The sequence below is a fragment of the Dermochelys coriacea genome, chromosome 1 (assembly GCF_009764565.3).
Source record: "Dermochelys coriacea isolate rDerCor1 chromosome 1, rDerCor1.pri.v4, whole genome shotgun sequence".
NCBI lineage: Eukaryota > Metazoa > Chordata > Testudines > Dermochelyidae > Dermochelys > Dermochelys coriacea.
Genome location: NC_050068.2, coordinates 48,270,661 through 48,292,057, shown reverse-complemented (window position 1 = coordinate 48,292,057; position 21,397 = coordinate 48,270,661). Strand labels below are relative to the sequence as shown.

The 21,397-nt window shown below is 44.0% G+C and overlaps 1 protein-coding gene across 2 annotated transcripts in view; it reads right to left on the bottom strand.

Moving 5' to 3' along the window:
• PDS5B (PDS5 cohesin associated factor B) overlaps window positions 1-21,397 on the bottom strand; it is a 260,336-nt gene that overhangs the window by 192,320 nt on the left and 46,619 nt on the right. For both annotated transcript variants that reach the window (XM_038410765.2, XM_038410755.2), the window contains exon 3: window positions 12,806-13,009. In XM_038410765.2, the coding sequence (XP_038266693.1) occupies window positions 12,806-13,009 (204 nt within the window). The remainder of the gene's footprint in view (window positions 1-12,805; window positions 13,010-21,397) is intronic.

The following is a 21,397-nucleotide window of genomic DNA, read 5'->3' as shown; positions in this document are numbered from 1 at the left end:
TCTTATTAATCTCTCCTCACATGGAAGCTGTTGCATACCCATAATCATTTTTGATGCCCTTCTCTGATCCTTTTCCAAATGTAGTTTATCTTTGAGAGGTGGTGACCCGAACTGCACACAATATTAAAAGGTGTGAGCATACCTGGATTTATACAGCAGCATTATGATATTTTCTGTCTTATTGATTTCTTTCTCAATGCTTCCTATCGTGGTTAGCTTTTTTTGACTGCTGTTGCACACTGAGGAGATGTTTTCAGAGAACTAACCACAATGACTCCGAGTTCCCTTTCTTGAGCAGTAACAGCTAATTTAAATCCCATCATTTTGTATGTACAGTTGGGATTATGTTTTCCAATGTGAATTACTTTGCATTTATCAACATTGAATTTCATCTGCCATTTTTGTTGCCCACTCACCCTTTGCAATTCTTCACAGTCTCCTGTGGACTTCACTTTCTTGAATAATTTTCTATCTGCAAATTTTGCCACCTCACTGTTTACCCCTTTTTCTAGATCATTTATTAGTATGCTCAACACTATTGGCACAGATCTCAGGGAGACCTTACTATTTATCTCGCTTCATTATTAAAACTATTTATTCCTAGCCTTTGTTTCCTATCTTTTAACCAGTTACTGATCTATGAGAGGACCTTCCCTCTTATCCCATTACTGCTGACTTTGCTTAAGAGAGTGCCTTAAGTGAGGGACCTTGTCAAAGGCTTTCTGAAAGTCCAAGTACATTATATCCATTGGATCACCTTTGTCCACATGTTGGTTGTCCCCTCCCTCAAAGAATTCTAGTTGATTGGTGAGGTACAATTTCCCTTTACAAAGGCCATGTTGACTCTTCCCCACCAATCATGTTCATCCATGTTCTAATAATTCTGTTCTTTACTATAGTTTCAACTCATTTGCCTGGTACTCAAGTTAGGGTTACTGGCTTGTGATTTCCAGGATCTCTAGAGCCTTTTTTAAAAAGTGGCGTCATATTAGCTATTCTCCAGTTATCAGGTACAGAAACTGATTTAAATGATACACTACATACCACAGTTAGTAGTACTGCAATTTCATATTTGAGTTACTTCAGAACTCTTGGATGAAAACCATCTTGTTCTGGTGACTCAGTACTATTAAATTTAGCAATTTGTTCCAAAACCTCCTTTATTGACGCCTCAATCTGGGACCGTTCCTCAGATCTGTCCCTAAAAATAATGGCTCAGGTATGGTAATCTTCCCCCACATACTCTACAGTGAAGACCGATACAAAGAATTCATTTAGCTTCTCCTTACTCTCCATTTTATAAATACAGTAGAACCTCAGAGTTACGAACACCAGAGTTACAATCTGACCAGTCAACCACACCCCTCATTTGGAACTGGAAGTATGCAATCAAGCAGCAGCAGCGACAAAAAAAAAGTAAATACAGTACAGTAGTGTGTTAAATCTGAACTATTAAAAAAGGGAGTTTAAAAAAAGATTTGACAAGGTAAGGAAATTGCTTATGTACTTGTTTCATTTAAATTAAAATGGTTAAAACAACGTTTTTCTTCTGCATAGTCAAGTTTCAAAGCTGTTTCAAGTCAATGTTCAGTTGTACGCTTTTGAAAGAACTACCACCTTTGTTCAGATTTATAAACATTTCAGAGTTACAAACAACCTCCATTCCCGAGCTGTTCGTAACTTTTGAGGTTCTACTGTACGTACTCTATTTGCTCTTTTCCAGTCCTCTGGGATCTCTCCCGTCTTCAAAAAGAAATAAATCCAATATTGATTTATATTGAAGTCATGTTCAAAAGGAATCATTTGGGGGAAGTTCTATGGTGTGTTATATAGCAAGAACACTAGATTATCACAATGGTCCCTTCCCGCCTTGGAAACTATCAATCTCTGAAAACAAAAACTGTCCTAAATGTGGCCCTCAATGTTCAACTAAAGCAGGATTAAGAAAAATGATCCCAAAAAACAGGCCTCAGATCAACATCAAGAGTTTAATACTCCATAAACGTGTGCAGCAAGTTCCATATAGCTACTCTTCAAGTGACACCTCTATCCCGATATAATAGGGTCCTCGGGAGCCAAAAAATCTTACCGCATTACAGGTGAAACCGCGTTATATTGAACTTGCTTTGGCCTCGAGCATTTCTGTTAGTAGTCAGCAAATCATTTTTGTTAGAACTAACATGGTATATGCAGTAAATAAATCTGTTCTAAAATGGTTACATTGTATCTCCTTTCTTTAATTAGAACAATTATTTTATAAGCTTACTTAAAAGATACAGTGTATTAATACTGGTACGAAACACTGCTAAATGCAACCATGTGGGTTAGGTTTCATCATACATCAATCGTTTGGTCTGCATGTAATGCTTAAGAAAAGGCAAAATTCACATAAAATATCAGAAAAAGCTTTTAATTACACATCCTTACAAATTGTTGTAAGAAAGGATTTTGGTATTTTAGCAAATAGAAGCATGAGCCACTTTGTCACTTAGCCAACTGTGTTATACACAGATTGTTAAGTACTGTAATATGAACTGTTAACTATTAAACACACTGTAGTTTGAAAACATTTTGAAGGTAAGAGTTTTTGCTTATAGAAAAGTTAAAATAAAGCTAAAAAAGGTAAAGTAATCAAGTTTTAGAGACAATGATAAAATGGTAAATACCTTTTTTGGGGGTACAAGATGCTTTCTTAAGATACACTCCTTAACATTTTTTTAATTTAAAAATAACTTGCCATATTTTGTTGCTTCATGCTACTGAGAGCCTTCTTCTTTGCAAGATCAATTATGGATTTTAACTGCAGTATTAGCAGTCTATCCACATCCTGGCTGTCTAACCACTTAAGACCATTTACAACCACATCAGCAGCTTTGGGCGGTGGCTCTGAGAGTTCGTCACTATCCTCAGGGTTAGACATTTTCTGAGGCACCAGGTTGTTGAGGGACAACATTATGAATTATATTACATCTGTAAGTCGTTCATAGGTTGGACACACAGAATCCACCTCCATCAATTCTTGAACATCAGCTATCTGAGTTTGAGCCATAAATTCCCGGTAGACTCATGGCCTCTTCTTCCGTAAAACCTTCAAAGTTGTTCTCATCTTCGTCTTCTTCCTCATCTTGATTGTCGTCGCTCTCAGTGACTAAAGCACTTCTGAGACCACAATGCCAACATTTCTCTATCATTGACGGAGTGATTCCTAGCCAGGCTGTCTCGCCTTAGTTAAATACAGCCAGCAAATTCAATTTCTTGATTACATCCGTTATGCTACTGTTGTCCTCAACAATTTTCTTTACTAAGGCTTTACAGTAGTTCATTTTAAATGTGGCTACAATGCCTTGATCGAGGGGCTGTATTTTGGACGACGTGTTCTTAACAAGGTAGCTGACCTTTATCTTCCCGTCTTTGCTAGTTAAGGTCTCAACTGGCGGGGGGGGGCAGGACAGTTGCCTTTGGCTCCAGGTTTTGTCTGAGTAGGTGGCTCCGGACAGCTGGTACAAAATATTTCTTAAACCATTCCTCGACAATATCTGATGTCATCAAGGCATTTTTTTGAATAGCGATAAATGAATGAAAGCGAATCCATGTTCTTATGGTGGAGAGCCCTAGGTGACCTGGATTTGCCTATGCACAGAGGTTTAAGTTTGTGTGTACCAGTTTTATTCATGAAGAAAAGTGTTGTCACTCTCTCTTTTATCACCTTAAAACCTTCAGCCTTTTGTTCTTTGGTCCTAGAAACAAGCGTTCTCTCCAGTACCATACAGTAACATAAGCCAGTTTCATCAGCGTTATAGATATGCTCCGAGACATAGCCACCCTCGATGATGATCTCTTGTAACTTTAGCAGGTATTTGTTGCAAGCTTTTATATCTGCGGACCGCATCTCTCCTGAAATTGCGACTTGCCGAATGCCATGACATTTTTTAAAGGTATTAAGCCATTCACTGCTAGCTTTAAATTTGTTACCTTGATGTGCAGAAACGTCCTTGTCCAAGCTTCTAAAATAGAGATCCTTCTGCAATTTCTCTGCTTGTTTCCTTATAAATGTCACAGGAAATTGGTGTGCCGTCGGAGCATTCTTGGGTAAACCATGTAAATACTGCTCTATCTGGTTGGTTATCCTGGGCAGTTTTTAGCTTCCTTTCCAGGCCTTCACTTTCATCCAGTTCAACTAGCACTGATCGTAATTTTTCCTCATCTTTGATCCACCCTTTTAATGTTGATTCCCCCACTCCTAATTCTTTTGAGACCTTCACTTGGCTCATTCCTGATTTCAGTCTATCCAAAGCTTCCAGTTTTTCTTGGATTGTCCATGCCTTTCATTTCCATGGCTGTGAACTACTTGCCACCATATCAATGGTATTTTAATACTGTATTAATGCTAACAATTTTTTTTAATTGTTTAAAAAATGTCAATGCAGTTACAATGTTTCCAAAATTCAACTAGTGAGACAACTTAAACTTAGTCTATACTGCACACAATTTGAAACGAGATTAAAATAGGCGGAAGACATGAGAACGCCTAATGCAAGGGTGGGCAAATTTTTTTGGCCCAAGTGTCACATCTGGGTTCAAAATTGTATGGAGGGCCAGGTAGGGAGGCACAGCCTGGCCCTGCCCCCATCTGACTCCCACCTACTTCCTGCCCCATGACTGACCCCTCAGAACCCCCAACCCATCCAACCCCCCCATTCTTTGCCCCGACTACCTCCTCCAGAGACCCCCTGCCCCTAACCACCTCTCCCAAGACCCCACCCCTATCTAAGCCCCCCTGCTCCTTGTCCCCTGACCACTGCCCCCGAGACCCTCAGAGCAGCGTGTTGGAGCCAGACACGCTGATGCCCCCCAGAGCACTGCTTTACCACGTTATATCCAAATTCGTGTTATATCGGGTCACATTATATAGGGGTAGAGGTGTATTGGAGACTGACAGGATAATACAGCTCTAGTAGTTTAAAGCTGAGTTTTAGTCCACCGCTAACAGGTCTGAAGGTTAATTTATTTGCACGGATTCTACACCAAAATATACGCTCTTCTGGCTCTTTCCAAATGGTTAAAAAATTATGTACCCCTACCACAGAAAAAAGGTGTTAAGCCACAACAGCTGCATGATGAACTTCCAAAGAAATAAGCTGAAGCTCATCAGTTAAAGTACTCAAAATTGAAAGGATCAATCAAGCAAAAGAGCATCTGAGATTACCTACAAACCCAAAAAGAAAAGCATTTCCACTTTGAAGGTCATGCTCTTCATATGCAAGATTTATAGGATTTACCTATAATCTGGCAAACACATACTGATAACCCAACATTCCTCCGCCTGGGAGAGAAGATTGCAGAAACAGCAATGGTTTCCAAATCATAACCAGGAGATGGCAATACCTGAACTGGTACATAGAAACACAGGAATTGGTATACAAAATCAGGTCAATGGTCCCATGTAGTTCAGTATCCTCTGAGACAGTGACCAGATGCTTTAGAGGAAGATACAAAACTCCCCTATTGTACACAGTTATAGAACATGTCCATACAGAAGCTTCTTCGTGAAGCCAGTTGGCTTTTTTTATCCTACCTAACCTGAATATTCTCAGTATCCATATATCTGGATAATTTTTTTTTTCCATTTTACTGAGGTCTTGGGCTCAAATACAACACATCTCTTGTACACCTCTATTACACACACACACCCCTATTTAGAGAGAAGATGAATAGTCACAAGTCTTTTCAATACATCTTCCTATGGGATTCTCTCCAGCAGAGCACACATTCTTGTTGATCCTAGCACCTTGAACTAGTCATACACATTGCTGGGTTCTAAATTAACTAACTATTTAGAAAACCTCTGGGCACCACTGTGGACAGTTCATTGAGAACTTCAATGCAGCGTGTAGTGGCAACCAAAAACAAAACAAGATTAGAGACTATATAACACAAAATACATTAAACCATTAAGGTTACAAAGAAAAGCATTCAAGAGTTAAGGTTGCATAGGCATTTCCTAATGCATAATAGTAAATATGCACATTATGATACTGTCTTTAATTATATCATCACAGAATAGGTTTTCCACAGGCCGCTGATTCATTCAGTTCACAAGATGGACAGAACTCGTTTAATGAGCTGCTACTCAATAGTTTTTTTTCCCCTCACTGTTGTTCAGTGCATGTCCCCAGACTTCGTTTACTATACCCTCTTCTGAAGACAGAACTATTAATTTCCTCATGGGCTTTTCTATGAAACTCATCACTATAATATCATCTCTATAATATCATCTGGGAGTCCAGGAGAGCTGGCTGTATTTCAAGGAATCCCTGTTGAGGTTACAGGGACAAACCATCCCGATGAGTCGAAAGAATAGTAAATATGGCAGGCGACCAGCTTGGCTTAATGGTGAAATCCTAGCGGATCTTAAACATAAAAAAGAAGCTTACAAGAAGTGGAAGGTTGGACATATGACCAGGGAAGAGTATAAAAATATTGCTCGGGCATGTAGGAAAGATATCAGGAGGGCCAAATCGCACCTGGAGCTGCAGCTAGCAAGAGATGTCAAGAGCAACAAGAAGGGTTTCTTCAGGTATGTTGGCAACAAGAAGAAAGCCAAGGAAAGTGTGGGCCCCTTACTGAATGAGGGAGGCAAGCTAGTGACAGAGGATGTGGAAAAAGCTAATGTACTCAATGCTTTTTTTGCCTCTGTTTTCACTAACAAGGTCAGCTCCCAGACTGCTGTGCTGGGCATCACAAAATGGGGAAGAGATGGCCAGCCCTCTGTAGAGATAGAGGTGGTTAGGGACTATTTAGAAAAGCTGGACGTGCACAAGTCCATGGGGCCGGACGAATTGCATCCGAGAGTGCTGAGGGAATTGGCGGCTGTGATTGCAGAGCCCTTGGCCATTATCTTTGAAAACTCGTGGCGAACGGGGGAAGTCCCGGATGACTGGAAAAAGGCTAATGTAGTGCCCATCTTTAAAAAAGGGAAGAAGGAGGATCCTGGGAACTACAGGCCGGTCAGCCTCACCTCAGTCCCTGGAAAAATCATGGAGCAGGTCCTCAAAGAATCAATCCTGAAGCACTTAGAGGAGAGGAAAGTGATCAGGAACAGTCAGCATGGATTCACCAAGGGAAGGTCATGCCTGACTAATCTAATCGCCTTTTATGATGAGATTACTGGTTCTGTGGATGAAGGGAAAGCAGTGGATGTATTGTTTCTTGACTTTAGCAAAGCTTTTGACACGGTCTCCCACAGCATTCTTGTCAGCAAGTTAAGGAAGTATGGGCTGGATGAATGCACTATAAGGTGGGTAGAAAGCTGGCTAGATTGTCGGGCTCAACGGGTAGTGATCAATGGCTCCATGTCTAGTTGGCAGCCGGTGTCAAGTGGAGTGCCCCAGGGGTCGGTCCTGGGGCCCGTTTTGTTCAATATCTTCATAAATGATCTGGAGGATGGTGTGGATTGCACTCTCAGCAAATTTGCGGATGATACTAAACTGGGAGGAGTGGTAGATACGCTGGAGGGGAGGGATAGGATACAGAGGGACCTAGACAAATTGGAGGATTGGGCCAAAAGAAATCTAATGAGGTTCAATAAGGATAAGTGCAGGGTCCTGCACTTAGGATGGAAGAATCCAATGCACCGCTACAGACTAGGGACCGAATGGCTCGGCAGCAGTTCTGCGGAAAAGGACCTAGGGGTGACAGTGGACGAGAAGCTGGATATGAGTCAGCAGTGTGCCCTTGTTGCCAAGAAGGCCAATGGCATTTTGGGATGTATAAGTAGGGGCATAGCGAGCAGATCGAGGGACGTGATCGTTCCCCTCTATTCGACACTGGTGAGGCCTCATCTGGAGTACTGTGTCCAGTTTTGGGCCCCACACTACAAGAAGGATGTGGATAAATTGGAAAGAGTACAGCGAAGGGCAACAAAAATGATTAGGGGTCTAGAGCACATGACTTATGAGGAGAGGCTGAGGGAGCTGGGATTGTTTAGTCTGCAGAAGAGAAGAATGAGGGGGGATTTGATAGCTGCTTTCAACTACCTGAAAGGGGGTTTCAAAGAGGATGGCTCTAGACTGTTCTCAATGGTAGCAGATGACAGAACGAGGAGTAATGGTCTCAAGTTGCAATGGGGGAGGTTTAGATTGGATATTAGGAAAAACTTTTTCACTAAGAGGGTGGTGAAACACTGGAATGCGTTACCTAGGGAGGTGGTAGAATCTCCTTCCTTAGAGGTTTTTAAGGTCAGGCTTGACAAAGCCCTGGCTAGGATGATTTAACTGGGACTTGGTCCTGCTTTGAGCAGGGGGTTGGACTAGATGACCTTCTGGGGTCCCTTCCAACCCTGATATTCTATGATTCTATGATTCTATGAATATTTGAATGCTTCACAAACATTCACAATCTCCCTGTGAAGTGAAGCAGAAATATTACTGCCATTTTACAGACAGAAGATCAAAAGTATCCATTAATTTTGAGTGCCCAGTTTGAGACCTGGAATCTGATTTTTTCAGACTACTTAGCATTGTATGCGTTCAAATCACACCTTCCATTGACTTCAGCTGCAGCTGAGTCCTCAGCACTTAAGCAAATCAGACCCCAAAGTCTCAAGGGGAATGAGAATGAGAAAAAAAACTGCTGATGATCTCCGATAAGTCTAGTAAATGACTTGCCCTTAATCACACGGGAACAGAATTAAATTCTCCTGAGCAGCATCCAACTTGGCTGTCTTTTCTCTGTCCATAAGACTGTCTTTTCTCCTTCCACAATCCCTTGCCTCATTCATTACATACCTTGCAACTTGCGCAACAAAATGAGACAGGTTCCTACAAACAATAGCCTCCTTAATGAGACAACCCTAATTCACTCCCAGAGCAGGTCCATCCTGCATACTGAATGAGGCAGGAATCCCGTGGAAAAATAGTATATCATGTAATTAAGGACTATCATAACACATGAACTGGCAATCTTAACTCTACCATTTCCTAATTCTGACTGCTCGACTTTGCCACCTTTGTAATTTTCTTACACACACACACACACACACACACACACACACACACACTCACTCTGAAGGGGAGAGAGAGAGAAAAATTTACCAGACTTTTAAAAGCTAACACGTTCCATCATATTAACCTCCACCCACTTGTGTCAGCAGCAGGGATTTTTTGAGCCACCGCAGAAACGTCTGCCACTTGTATCAAAAAGGACACCTGTGAACCCATTTCATGAATATAAACTGTCTGTGTTACACACAATACCCTATATTTACTCTTTTTACAGGACTACAATAAATTTTGTACAAAGTATGCCTTATAAGATCTACTGAAAATTGTTGTCCTGGGAAAATGTGTGTATCAACACTGCACATCAAGTTAAGATTCTACATGCTCCCAGTTTAAGAAAAACAGGCACAAACCAGTTTTTCAGACACAGACATATGGGTACCTCAGCCAGGTATCAGCATAATCAGATGAACTATCACCTAGGTAAGTGACCATTCTTTGACAAGAAGGTTGTGAGCAAGAACTTTACATATTGACAGTGGAACAGCTGGGAGTTGGTATGTAAGCAGATTAGTTGTCGCTTGAACCCCAGCTGGAGATAATCCTCAAAGAGGGGAGAAGAGCATAAGAAGGAGAAACAATGGCCTTCAAATCACCTAGGCTCCCCCCATCTCTACTCATGGCAGCTACAATGCTTGAAAGACAAAGGAGGCATCATTGAACTGGGGAAGGGGTCCTGGCTGGGAGCCTTTTCAATCAATACAGATTGCTGTAAGCATATTGTGAGATAAAAATCTTTGCTTTGAATCCATTTAGCTTGCTAGGTTAGGAATTAGTTTATATATCATCATTTATTTGATTCTTAACCAATTTTGCCTTTATGCCTCATTACTTGTAATCACTTAAAATCTATCTTTCTGTAGTTAAACTTCTATCTAAACCCATGTGTTTGGGTGGAAGTGTTGGGGAACCTCCACTTGAGATAAAGTTTGTGCATATCTAGAGTCCTGCCATGAGTGCAGGGAACTGGACTAGATGACCTCTCGAGGTCCCTTCCAGTTCTATGATTCTACGATTTTCCATTGATGAAATGACAGACTTTATATGAATTCATATTGTACAGTAGAGAGCTGTTCAGTACAAGATGCACATTTCTAGGAGAATTTCTGGTCCTGGGAAGTTGCTGGTGTTGCCTTGTATGTAAGTCATGAGTGGCTGGCCAGAACATTCATGCAATTAAGTTGGGAGTTATTTTGCATGCTAGAGGCTGTGTGTGAACTGGCCAGGAGTGGTAGTTCTCACAGCAAAGCACTGTAAAAGGCACCCCAGGATTGGTGAATTGAAGGGACAGCTGTTCAACAGTATAAATTGTACCCCGTGTAAAGTCATACTCAGCCACAGTCTGCTGCACCACTGTTTTACAAGAAAGTGACTCCATTATCTGCCCTTTCTTTTTTCATGTCTGATACACTTACAAATTTACCTCTGAAATTTACAATTCTGAAATCTGCAAACAAAAAGACTAGAGAAGTGAAAGCCAAGAGCAGGAGACAATGAACAAAAAGACACCACCATTTTTAAAATACTAATTTTCACCGCTGCCTATTTTAAAAGAAGAGAGAGAGATCCCAACCCATCAGTCAAGATTCAGACAGAGTAGTGAAAAGTTGTTTGTTTTTGTATGTTGGGTGCGGGGGGAGGAGGAGAAGGAGAGAGAAGGTAGAACTGGTGTTCAGTGCTCCCTATAATTTTTTACGAGCATGCGTAGAATGCATTTTGTTATGTGCACCAATATGGAGGTGATGTGTGGTGGGATGGGGCCAAGGGGTTCAGAGTGTGGGAGGGGGCTCGGGGCTGGGGCAGTGGGCTGCATCAGAGGATTGGAATGTGGGGGGGAGGGCTCTGGAGTGGGGTTGGGGATGAGAGGTTTGGGGTGCAGGCTGCCCTGGGGAGAGAGAGAACTCTCCCAAGCCCCCCCTCTCTCCACAGCATCTTGGGGCCCAGCCAGGGGAGAGGCACCTCTCTCCGGCCGTGACAGCTCCGAGCGGGCCATGGGAAGGGTGCCTCTTCCTGGCCACCTCTCCCCAGCAGCACAGCCCTTATTAGCCGGCTGTGCAGCTTACAAGTAATTTAGCTGGTGGTTTTTAAACAACAAACAGTAAATCCATCTAAACTGCCATAAAAGGAAAGTTTCTGTAACAAAAAGATTACTTTGCAGCTGCTTGTTTAAATTGTAATTTCCCAATCAACCATCTCCATCTAGTCGGGCTATGGGTATTTCACGTAACATTGAGTAAGGTCACTCTTAAAACTTTGCAACTTTCAAATTCTCAGCAGAAATGATCACTCTCTCAGTTGGGTGGACAGTAAGACCATAATTTGAACTATTTGCAAACATGCCTTTCTTCAATAAAATTATCTCTCCCCTTCAAGGGCATATCTACACTGCACACTAAACTTGGTCTCAGACTCTGGTTTGAGCCCAATTTCCCTCCCCCCCCATCAGTTCTCACAAATCAGTCCAACTGAGTCAGCAAGCACTCAGGACCCAGATCCTAGAACCTAGATAGACGAGTGGATCAGAGCCAGAGTCCTGCTGCAACTCAGGTTCAAGCTCTGTTACTTTGCAGTGAGGATGCACTTCAATTAATGGACTAGAGTCAGAAGGTCTGCGTAGTGCAGTGTAGACATATTAGTATGGCTGAGATCTAGGTCCAGCAATTGTAAATTCAAGTTTACAATGCAGCAGGGCACGTAAGTGCAGGCTTGGAAACACCAAGTCCACAAGCCTGGGTCCCACAGATCCTGTGCAGTGTTGAAATACCTCAAAATGCTAACTGAAAGCACTAGGTTTCAGAGTAGCAGCCGTGTTAGTCCGTATTCGCAAAAAGAAAAGGAGTACTTGTGGCACCTTAGAGACTAACCAATTTATTAGAGCATAAGCTTTCGTGAGCTACAGCTCACTTCATCGAATGCATCCGATGAAGTGAGCTGTAGCTCACGAAAGCTTATGCTCTAATAAATTGGTTAGTCTCTAAGGTGCCACAAGTACTCCTTTTCTTTTTGTGAAAGCACTAGTAATCACTACCTTAGAAGTGCTGGTAGAGGGGATTTTGCTGCTCTCTCACAGAAGGATCCTGTGGAAGCTACAGACCTGCCAACACTACTAAAAGGACAGCAGAGTAGATATTCTAGTTAATCTCATATTGAAAACAGATATAACAGTTAATAATTCCTAGAGTCTTTAAATATTACATATGGAAACAGAGGCTGCCTGAGATATAAAGTCGGTGAGATTATCTTTTATTGAGCCAAATTCTGCTGGTGGAAGGTACAAGCTTTCATGCTACACAGACTCAACAGTTTGAAATCTTATAACTTCTACCAACAGAAGTTGGTTCAATAAAAATATATTACTTTATCTTGCCTCTTTCATAATTTGGGACTACAGTTACAACAGTTATGCTTCTCACCAGTTATATTTGTTAAGTCTACAATATAACTGAGTTAGAAGATTTAATTACAACACTATTATCTCCCGACTTTTATAGTAGTTAAAATTTGCAGTGCAGACAGAACCTGTGTCCCCCATAACCCCAGGTTAAAGCCTTGGATTTCTCAGGTAACTTATTCATTTTTACTTATACAGTAACTAGTAAACTTGTTGAACTGGAAGTAGATAAAATGATTTGGCTTTGGATGCAATGGGTGAAATATATTCATTCGGCCCTTACTCTCCCACCACCTTTTTTTTTTTCCTCATTATTAAACATACATTTTCCATGTGCGTGCTTATTTCAACTTACTTTCAGTTTATCTGGTGAGGTGTATGGAGCTTCAGGAGCATAAATTCTGAAAATATCAGCAAGGCAACATGCTACCAGCAAGCGCACATCTTTATCAGGGTGTTTGAGAAAAAAATCTGAAGCAAGATGTAATGCAAGATTTAGATACAACTCCTTTTCTTCTTCAGAGTCCTGGTCCATATCCATGAATGTTTTCACAACCATCTACAAAAAAAATTAGATCAATATATAAGTGAAGCTCTCTTGGTAAACAGGTCTTTATTCAAAGTAAAACAAGAGCTCATGCAATTCTACCCTTTCTCCACCCACCCAACACTCAGTTTTCACAGTGTTTAATATGCCTCTAAAGCAGCCATTCTCAAACTGTGGGTCAGGACCCCAAAGTGAGTCTGGACCCTATTTTAATGGGATTGCCAGAGATGGAGTTAGACTTGCTGGGACCTTGGGCCGAAGCTAAAGTCCAAGCCCCTCTGCCTGGGGCTGAAGCCCAAGCTCCACTGCTCAGAGCCAAAGCTGAGGAAGCCCTCGGACTTCATCTTTTGCTCCCCAACACACACACACCCCCTCTGGGGCGGTGGGGCTTAGGCTTTGGCCTTCCCGGCCAGGGCTGTGGGGCTTGGGAGGGCTCAGGCTTTGGTGCCACCGTTGGATAGTTACTTTTGGTGTCAGAAGGGGGGCGTGCTGCAATTAAGTTTGAGAACCACTCTAATGCTCTAAAAAGACAATTCATTGATTCAACTGAGATAAGAGGTGTTTACCTGTGCATCAGCCATGCACAGGTAAACCCAGAAAGCAAAAGCAGTCAACTTTTATTAGGAAGCTTGTAATTTCTGCTTTAAACGTTTAGAGTGACACAGACAAAGTTGACAAACCCCCAATCTGAACCGCCCCCCCTTTATTTTCTTTTTGATATTTTAAGTTTATGTCCTCTAAAACAAAGGCTGAAACAAGCTTCTCACCAGGACAACCCACCGACTAAAGCAGAGTGCACTGGGTTTTAATGCAATCATACATTAACCCAGGACTTTATGCAAATTAATACTCTTTTTATTACAGGAGCATTAAGTGATCCCAATCAAAATCAGGGCCCAACTGGGACAGGTCCTGTATAAACATGGAATAAAAATTCCCTACCCTGAAGAGTTTACAGTCTAAATGGGAAAGACAGACAGAAAAACTAACAGCCCAATAAAATATGTTGACATTCAGTCACTAGTCCAATTTAAATAAAACACTTGTTTGAAGGGGAAAAAAAATACATGAATTATGTTTGGCCTTTCATTATTTAGAATGAAATTCCAATACCCACTTTCCATATAATGCAATTTATTTTATGGGCTATTTTTAAATTGAAGAATCTAAGTCATTATATAAGAATTTCTTATTTGAATCACAGAGATGTAATTATTTTAATTAGTGCAACTGCCATTGGATGTAACAAAATGGCAATTAAAGCTTGATCCTTCACCCATTCAAGTTAGTGGCAAAATTCCCACTGATTTTAGTGTTACAAGATTAAGGCCTTAAGAGATAGATTACTTGTTAAGTGGCTCACTTTGCACTTCCTGATAAAATGCTTCAAAACATTTGATATTTTATTATCATAATATTTTTAGACATGGCGAAATCAGAAGTCTCTTCTGGCTGGCCAGATACCAAACCAACCTGATTTATGGCAATTCTCCTGTATGTTTGAAGGACCTTCAGAAATGCTAAACTTCAAGCCACATTAGAAACAGAAGATTAAAATTATAATCTGTGTGTTTCTCATTGGAGTCTGTTTTTGAAGTTTTTTTGTTGAAGGACAGCCACTCTCAGGTCTGTAATCGAGTGACCGGAGAGATTGAAGTGTTCTCCGACCAGTTTTTCAATGTTATAATTCTTGACGTCTGATTTGTGTCCATTTATTCTTTAACGTAGAGACTGTCCAGTTTGACCAATGTACATGACAGAGGGGCATTGCTGGCACATGATGGCGTATATCAAAAACAGACTCCATTGAGAGATTGCTGAATTGGAATTAATTTGCAAACTGGATACATTTAACTTAGGCTTGAATAGAGACTAGGAGTGGATGGGTCATTACACAAAGTAAAACTATTTCCCCATGTTATTTCTCCCCCCCACCTCACCCCCCTACTGTTCCTCAGACGTTCTTGTTAACTGCTGGAAATGGCCCACCTTGATCATCACCATAAAAGGTTTTCCTCCCCCCCCCCCCCCCCTTCCTGCTGGTAACAGGTCATCTTAAGTGATCACTCTCCTTACAGTGTGTATGATAAAACCCATTGTTTCATGTTCTCTGTGTGTGTATAAAAATCTCCCCAGTGTATTTTCCTCTGCATGCATCCGATGAAGTGAGCTGTAGCTCACGAAAGCTTATGCTCAAATAAATTTGTCTCCAAGGTGTCACAAGTACTCCTTTTCTTTTTGCTAACCTTCAGCGTTTTTCGGTGTTGCATTGGGAGCTGGAAGGTCACTTTATTGGTCCTGATAGAGATAAGGAAAGGTATCTCAGGCATTTGTCCAAGGATAATCTGTAGGATGGATACTGTGATGGGTTCCCCACCTAACCTGACGGATAAGTGCGTAGTGGGATGTGAAAGTGTGGATGGACGACCAGGTGGCCACCGTACAGATGTCCTGGACATGCACCAGGAAAGCTGCCGATGAAGCCTGTGCCCTGGTTGAACGGATGGTGACAATTGCTGGAGGTGGCACATTTGCCTGATCATAACAGTAGGGAATGCAGGCGGTGATCCAACAAGAAATTCTTTGAGCGGACATTGGATGACCTTTCATCCTGTTGGCTATGGCAATGAACAATTGCATCGACTTGCAGAATGGCTTGGTCCTTTCAATGTAGAAGGCTAGCATCCTCCTGACATCTAGGGAATGCAACCTATGCTCCTCCTCTGACTTTGGAAAAAAGGCAGGTAAGTAAATGTCCTGGCTCGCATGAAACTGTGAAGCCACCTTGGGCAGGAAAGCTGAATGCGGCTGCAGCTGGAAAGTGTCTTTGTAAACTACACTATAGGGCGGTTCTGAGACAAGTGCCCTAATCTCAGAGCCCCAGCAGGCAGATGTTATTGCAATAAAGAATGCAACCTTCCAGGACAGGAGGAGGAGAGAGCAGGAAACCAGGGGTCCCATGAGCTACACAGCACAAGATTCAGGTTCCACAGAGGAATGGGGTCCCTCATGTGTGGGTAGAGGTGCTTGAGGAACCTGGTAGTCATGTCCTGGTCAAAAACCGACCTACCCTCAAGTGGCAGATGGAAGGCCAGTTCGGGCTGAACGCCTTTATCCGAGAGGTAACAGGAGAACAGCTTCCATTTGGCCAGGTAGGTTGCCCTAGTGGAGGGCTTTCTGCTGCCCAACAGAACCTGTGGGACAGCAGCCAAGCACTCCTGCTCCTCTGCACTTAACCATGCAGTAGCCAAGCAGTCAGGTGCAGCACCTCCAGGTTCAGATGCAGAAGACTGCCGTAGTTTTGGGACAGCAAGTCCAGCCTGAGTGGTAGCTGCATGGGAGCAGCCACCCAAGAGGTTCAGAAGCATGCTGAACCAGTGCTGGTGCAACCAAGCCATCGCTACAAGGCCCTTCTTCGCCCTGTCCTGCTTGATCTTCATGAGGACGCTGTGAATCAACGGCACTGGGGAGGGGAGGGAGGAGGTGGAAGGCATACAACAGAGCCCCAAATTACAGAAGCAGAAAAGCATCCAATAGGGTGCCCCTGTTGATCCCCGCAAATCGAGCAGAACACACAGCATTTCCTGTTTTGACTGGATGCAAACAGGTCCACCTGAGGAGTACCCCACCTCTGGAAGATGAAGGTGACCACCTCCGGATGAAGGGACTATTAATGGGGAGACAAGATGGTCCTGCTGAGGTGATCTGCCAAACCATTCCTGGCCCAGGGGAGGTGCCCAGCTAAGAGACGCATGTCATGTTGTAGACAGAAGTCCCAGAGCCTGAGGGCTTTGCGGCAAAGGGCAGACAATCTGGCTCTGCCCTGCTTGTTGATATAAACAGCTGCTTTAGTGTCTGTCAGGACCTGGACCACCCTCCTTTTTATGTGAGGTAGGAAGGCTTGGCAGGCCAGGCAAACCAAATCAAGGGAGTCCCACAGGTTAAAGTTGTACCGCCTAACAGGGTCTGGTGGTTAGACACCCAAAATTGCAGGCTGGCCATCAAATTGCAGGGTGCCAAATAAGTCCAGTCTCTTAGCGTCTTTGTTTTTCAGTGTGCCACTGACTTGGCCCGACCTGTACCTTTCATTAACAGCAGACATGACCAGTGACGCTGCTGGAGAGTGTGTACACAGCTATTCAAACCCTTTTACAGGGACATAATACTTTTCTGCCAACTTAGACATAGGCGGAATGGGAAGGGTCTGTCTCAGCCATTTGGCAATCTTAAGGACCCCTGAGTGGACAGAGTGCGACCCAGGCTGGGGTGGGAGGAGGATCTAACATTGAAGAGGTCATCAGACTCCCCCATGGCCGCCTCATTTTTTAAGTTCAAGTTGGTAGCCACCCTTTTAAGAGCAGCTTGGTGTTCCTTGAAGTCATCGGGGGACCACTTTATCCAGAGACAACAATGATGACTGCACCGCTGGGAGAGGGGCAGGTTCCCCTTCCTTCTCTGGGGATGGCTCCTTAGGTGCTGGAGTTCAAGGCCCTGCCCCTGCATCTGACTCAGTACCATGTTCCGACTCCAGGGCCGGCAGTGCAGAGGGCAGTTTGTCTGAGGCAGCCAGGGAGGATTGGTGGGAATATGGTACTGGCATTACAGGCACACCCCACAGGTTCCAGTATGGCCATTGAGCGGATCACTGTCCCTGCTGTCTCACCATACTTGCAGATACCACATGGGTTTCGTGGGTCCCGATCCGACTCCAACCATCGCCCTTCCAGCATCCAGGGAGGAGCCACTGAGGCCTTACTTTGCCCACTGACGCTGGTCGGCAACCTGCGAGGGTCGGTGCCTGCCCAACAAGCGGTACTGGGGAGATGGAGACCGGTGCCACGACAGAGAGCCATCACGCCCAGAGGGGGACCAAGGGCTGGGAGACCATTTGGGCAAAGGCGACCTGCACCGTGACAATCTTTGGCAGGAAGCTTGCCGGTACTGGTGCCTCGACCCCAGCGTCCCATGTCTCACAGGGGAAGAGTGTTGGGAACCTGGGTCTTCTAACTGGAGATGCGGTGCTGAGGTCCTAGGCCATGGAGATCTATGCCTGCAGTCCAGGGACCAAGCATGCTCCATTGCCCTAAGGGGCGGTCCCATGATCTGCTTACCCTTAGATGTTGGGGCCTTAGCCAAATCTAGACCCCGGTGCAGTATCTGCAGTGCAGTTGGCCTGCTTTTTCTTTGGCCGCCGGGGCCACTTCAGGCAATGAGAGCCCTAAGAGGAGTCAGATCCCTGGCAAGCTAGGGAGGGGTGTTTCCAACCTCAGTAGTACCCCCCATGAAGCCCCAGGACAGGCACATGGCCCGAAGCCCCTTTCCCTTGCAGTACCAGGGGGCTCTTCTTTTGCTGTTTCTTTAGTGCAAGCAAGGGGAAACCGGGCTGGGCCAAGACCGGTGCTGGCGGTATGCTCCACACCGATGCAGAGATGCTTGACATGGGGTCCAAGCAGGAGGGCTCCAATGCAGGACGAAGTGCACCCTCCATGAGGAGGGCCCTCAAGCAGATATCTTGCTCCTTTGAGTTCTAGGGTGAAAGTTCTTACAGATTTTGGACTTGTCCTTTCTATGGGACCCCCCCCAAGCACTTCAAACAGCTGTTGTGGGGGTCACTAATAGGCATCGGCCTGCTGCATGACGAGCATGGTTTGAAGCCAGAAGTCCTAACTACCAAACTAACCTAACCATATAGTTTGCCGTTACGAACCTACAAAATATATGCAAAGAAGATACACAATGGGCTGTAAAGAACCACTAATGCAGGTGCTCCGACCAACTGTCATGAGCAGCAAGAAGGAACTGAGAGGGCGTAGGATCGGCAGCGTCTAATATACCAATACACGAGTGCGGCACTCAAGAGGGAGCTACAGCTGACCCTAAGAATACAGATAAGGCAAAAATCTCTGATGACTGTGCACATGCGCATACACACATCTAGAAGAAGAAGAACAACAACAACAAGACGACGAAGACCGACGGACAACAACAAGGAGGATAACCATATTCAGCAATTCATAATTTCCACTGACATTTCACATAACCCATCTTGTTCAAAATGCATTATAATTATGCCATAATCATATCATATCACTGTCAAGAATCTGGCGTGCAGTGTCACAGATACACTTTTCCTCTTTTCAGTTGTGCCTTCTTTGGCTCCCAAAAGGGGAAGTTACTCACCTTGCAGTAACTGAAGTTCGAGATGTGTATCCCTGTGAGTGCTCCACTCTAGGTGACTGTGCGTCCCGGCGCCGTTGATCGGAGATCTTCGGTAACAGTGCCTGGTCGGGATGCACGCAATCAGTTGGTATCTCCCGTCTCGTTGGAATCTTCCCGAGTGCATGCGTCCCGCACCCTCCTCAGTTCCTTCTCTACCGTGGAGAAATCATACCAGTACTCCAAAGTAGAGGAGAGGAGGGCAGGGAGTGGAGCACCACAGGGACACAACTCAAAGAACTTCAGTTACTGCAATGTGAGTAACTTCCCCTTCTTTGAGTGTTGTCCCTGTGGGTGCTCCACTAGGTGCATGTGTAGCAGTTTCCACGATAGTCAGCGTGACATTGGAGATGTGGCAGTGAGTACTGTAGAGAGTACTGTATGGCCTACTATGGTATCTGTCATGGTATCTTGCATGATAGCACAGTGCTTGGCAAACTTGTGTTCAGGTGACCATGTAGCCGCTTTACAGATGTCAGAAATGAGTACATTATGTAGGAAGGCAACGGATGTCAACATAGTTTGAGTGGAATGAGTTCTAATGCCTTCAGGTGGTTGAATATTTTCAATACGGTAAGAGGATCTGATGCAGTCAGAGATCCATTTGGACAGACGTTGCTTAAAGATAGCCGTACCTTTCGATCTTTCATTAATACAGACAGTCGTGGGGACTTACAGAATGGCTTAGTCCTATCTAAATAAAAGGCAATTGCTTGCTTGAAGTCAAGAGTATGCAGGGTTGCCTCTTGAAGAGTCTCGTGAGGTTTAGGATAGAAAGTAGGTAAGTATATTGATTGGTTAAGGTGGAAGGTGGATATCACCTTAGGGAGAAATTTAGGATGTGGTCTCAGAGTGACTTTGTCTTTGGAGAAAGTTGCATACAGAGGATAGGCCATCAGGGTGCTTATTTCACCTGCTCTACTTGCTGATGTCATTGCAACTAAGAAAGCTACCTTCATAGACATATGAAGAAGAGACGCGATAGCCAAGGGCTCGAATGGAGGTTTCATGAGACCGTGAAGAATGAGGTTAAGATTCCATGTAGCTGCCCTTGGGTACATTTCAGGGTAGAGATTTTGTAGGCCCGTGATAAATCGTTTTATGCTGGGTGAGTCCATGGATGACGGTAGGACATGTGGAGTAGGTAAGGATACCACAACTGTCTGGGCCAAGCCGGGGCAATAAGTATGACCCACGCATTATCCTCTATGATCTTCCAAAGAATCCTGTGTAGCAGAGGGATTGGTGGGAAGGCGTACAAGAGTTGTTCCACAGGATGAGGAACGCGTCTCCTAGGGATGCAGTCCCGAGTCCTATTCTGGAGCAAAACAGGTGACATTTTTGATTTTGGGTTGTGGCAAAGAGGTCTATTGATGGGGTGCCCCAAAGGGAGAAGAACTGTTGAAGTATTGCGGGGTGCAGTTCCCATTTGTATTCTGTTGAGAAGTGTCTGCTGAGTGCGTTGGCAGTAGTGTTGTGGCAGCCGGGTAGGTCTGAGGCAATGATTTGTATTTGATGTTGTGTGCATCAATTCTATAGTCGGATGGCTTCCATGCACAGGGAATGTGATAGGGCTCCCCCTTGTCTGCTGATGTAAAACATAGCATGTATGTTGACTGTTAAGACCTGAATAGATTTGTTCTTTATGAGGGGAAGGAAGTGAAGGCATGCTCGTCACACTGCTCTGAGCTCTAAGAGGTTTATGTGTAGGTGTGTCTCTGATGTGGACCACCAGCCTTGTGCCCTGTGTCCCCCTAAATGCGCTCTCCAGCCGATTAGGGAAGCCTCCGTGGTAAGCATGAGCATTGGGGATCGTTGCTTGGAGGGAATGCCAATGCAGAGGTTTTCTAGTCTTGTCCACCAGTGTAAGAAAGCTAGAACATTGGGAGGAGGAGTTAGCAGCATCCCTAAGGGGTGTCTGTTGGGTTTGAAGTTGGAGTTGAGCCAGTCCTGAAGACATCTCATGCATAGCCTGGCGTGCTGGACCATGAAGGTGGTGGCTGCCACATGACCAAGGAGCTGGAGACAGATTCTTGCCTGGGTCCTGGGACGAAGAGAGCGAGCAATCTGTGATTTGGAAGTGAGGCTCCGTTTCGAATTGAATCCAGATGAGCTCCAATGAACTCAATCTGTTGTGTAGGTGTCAGGGTGGATTTCTGGACATTTATTTGGAGCTCTAGGCTG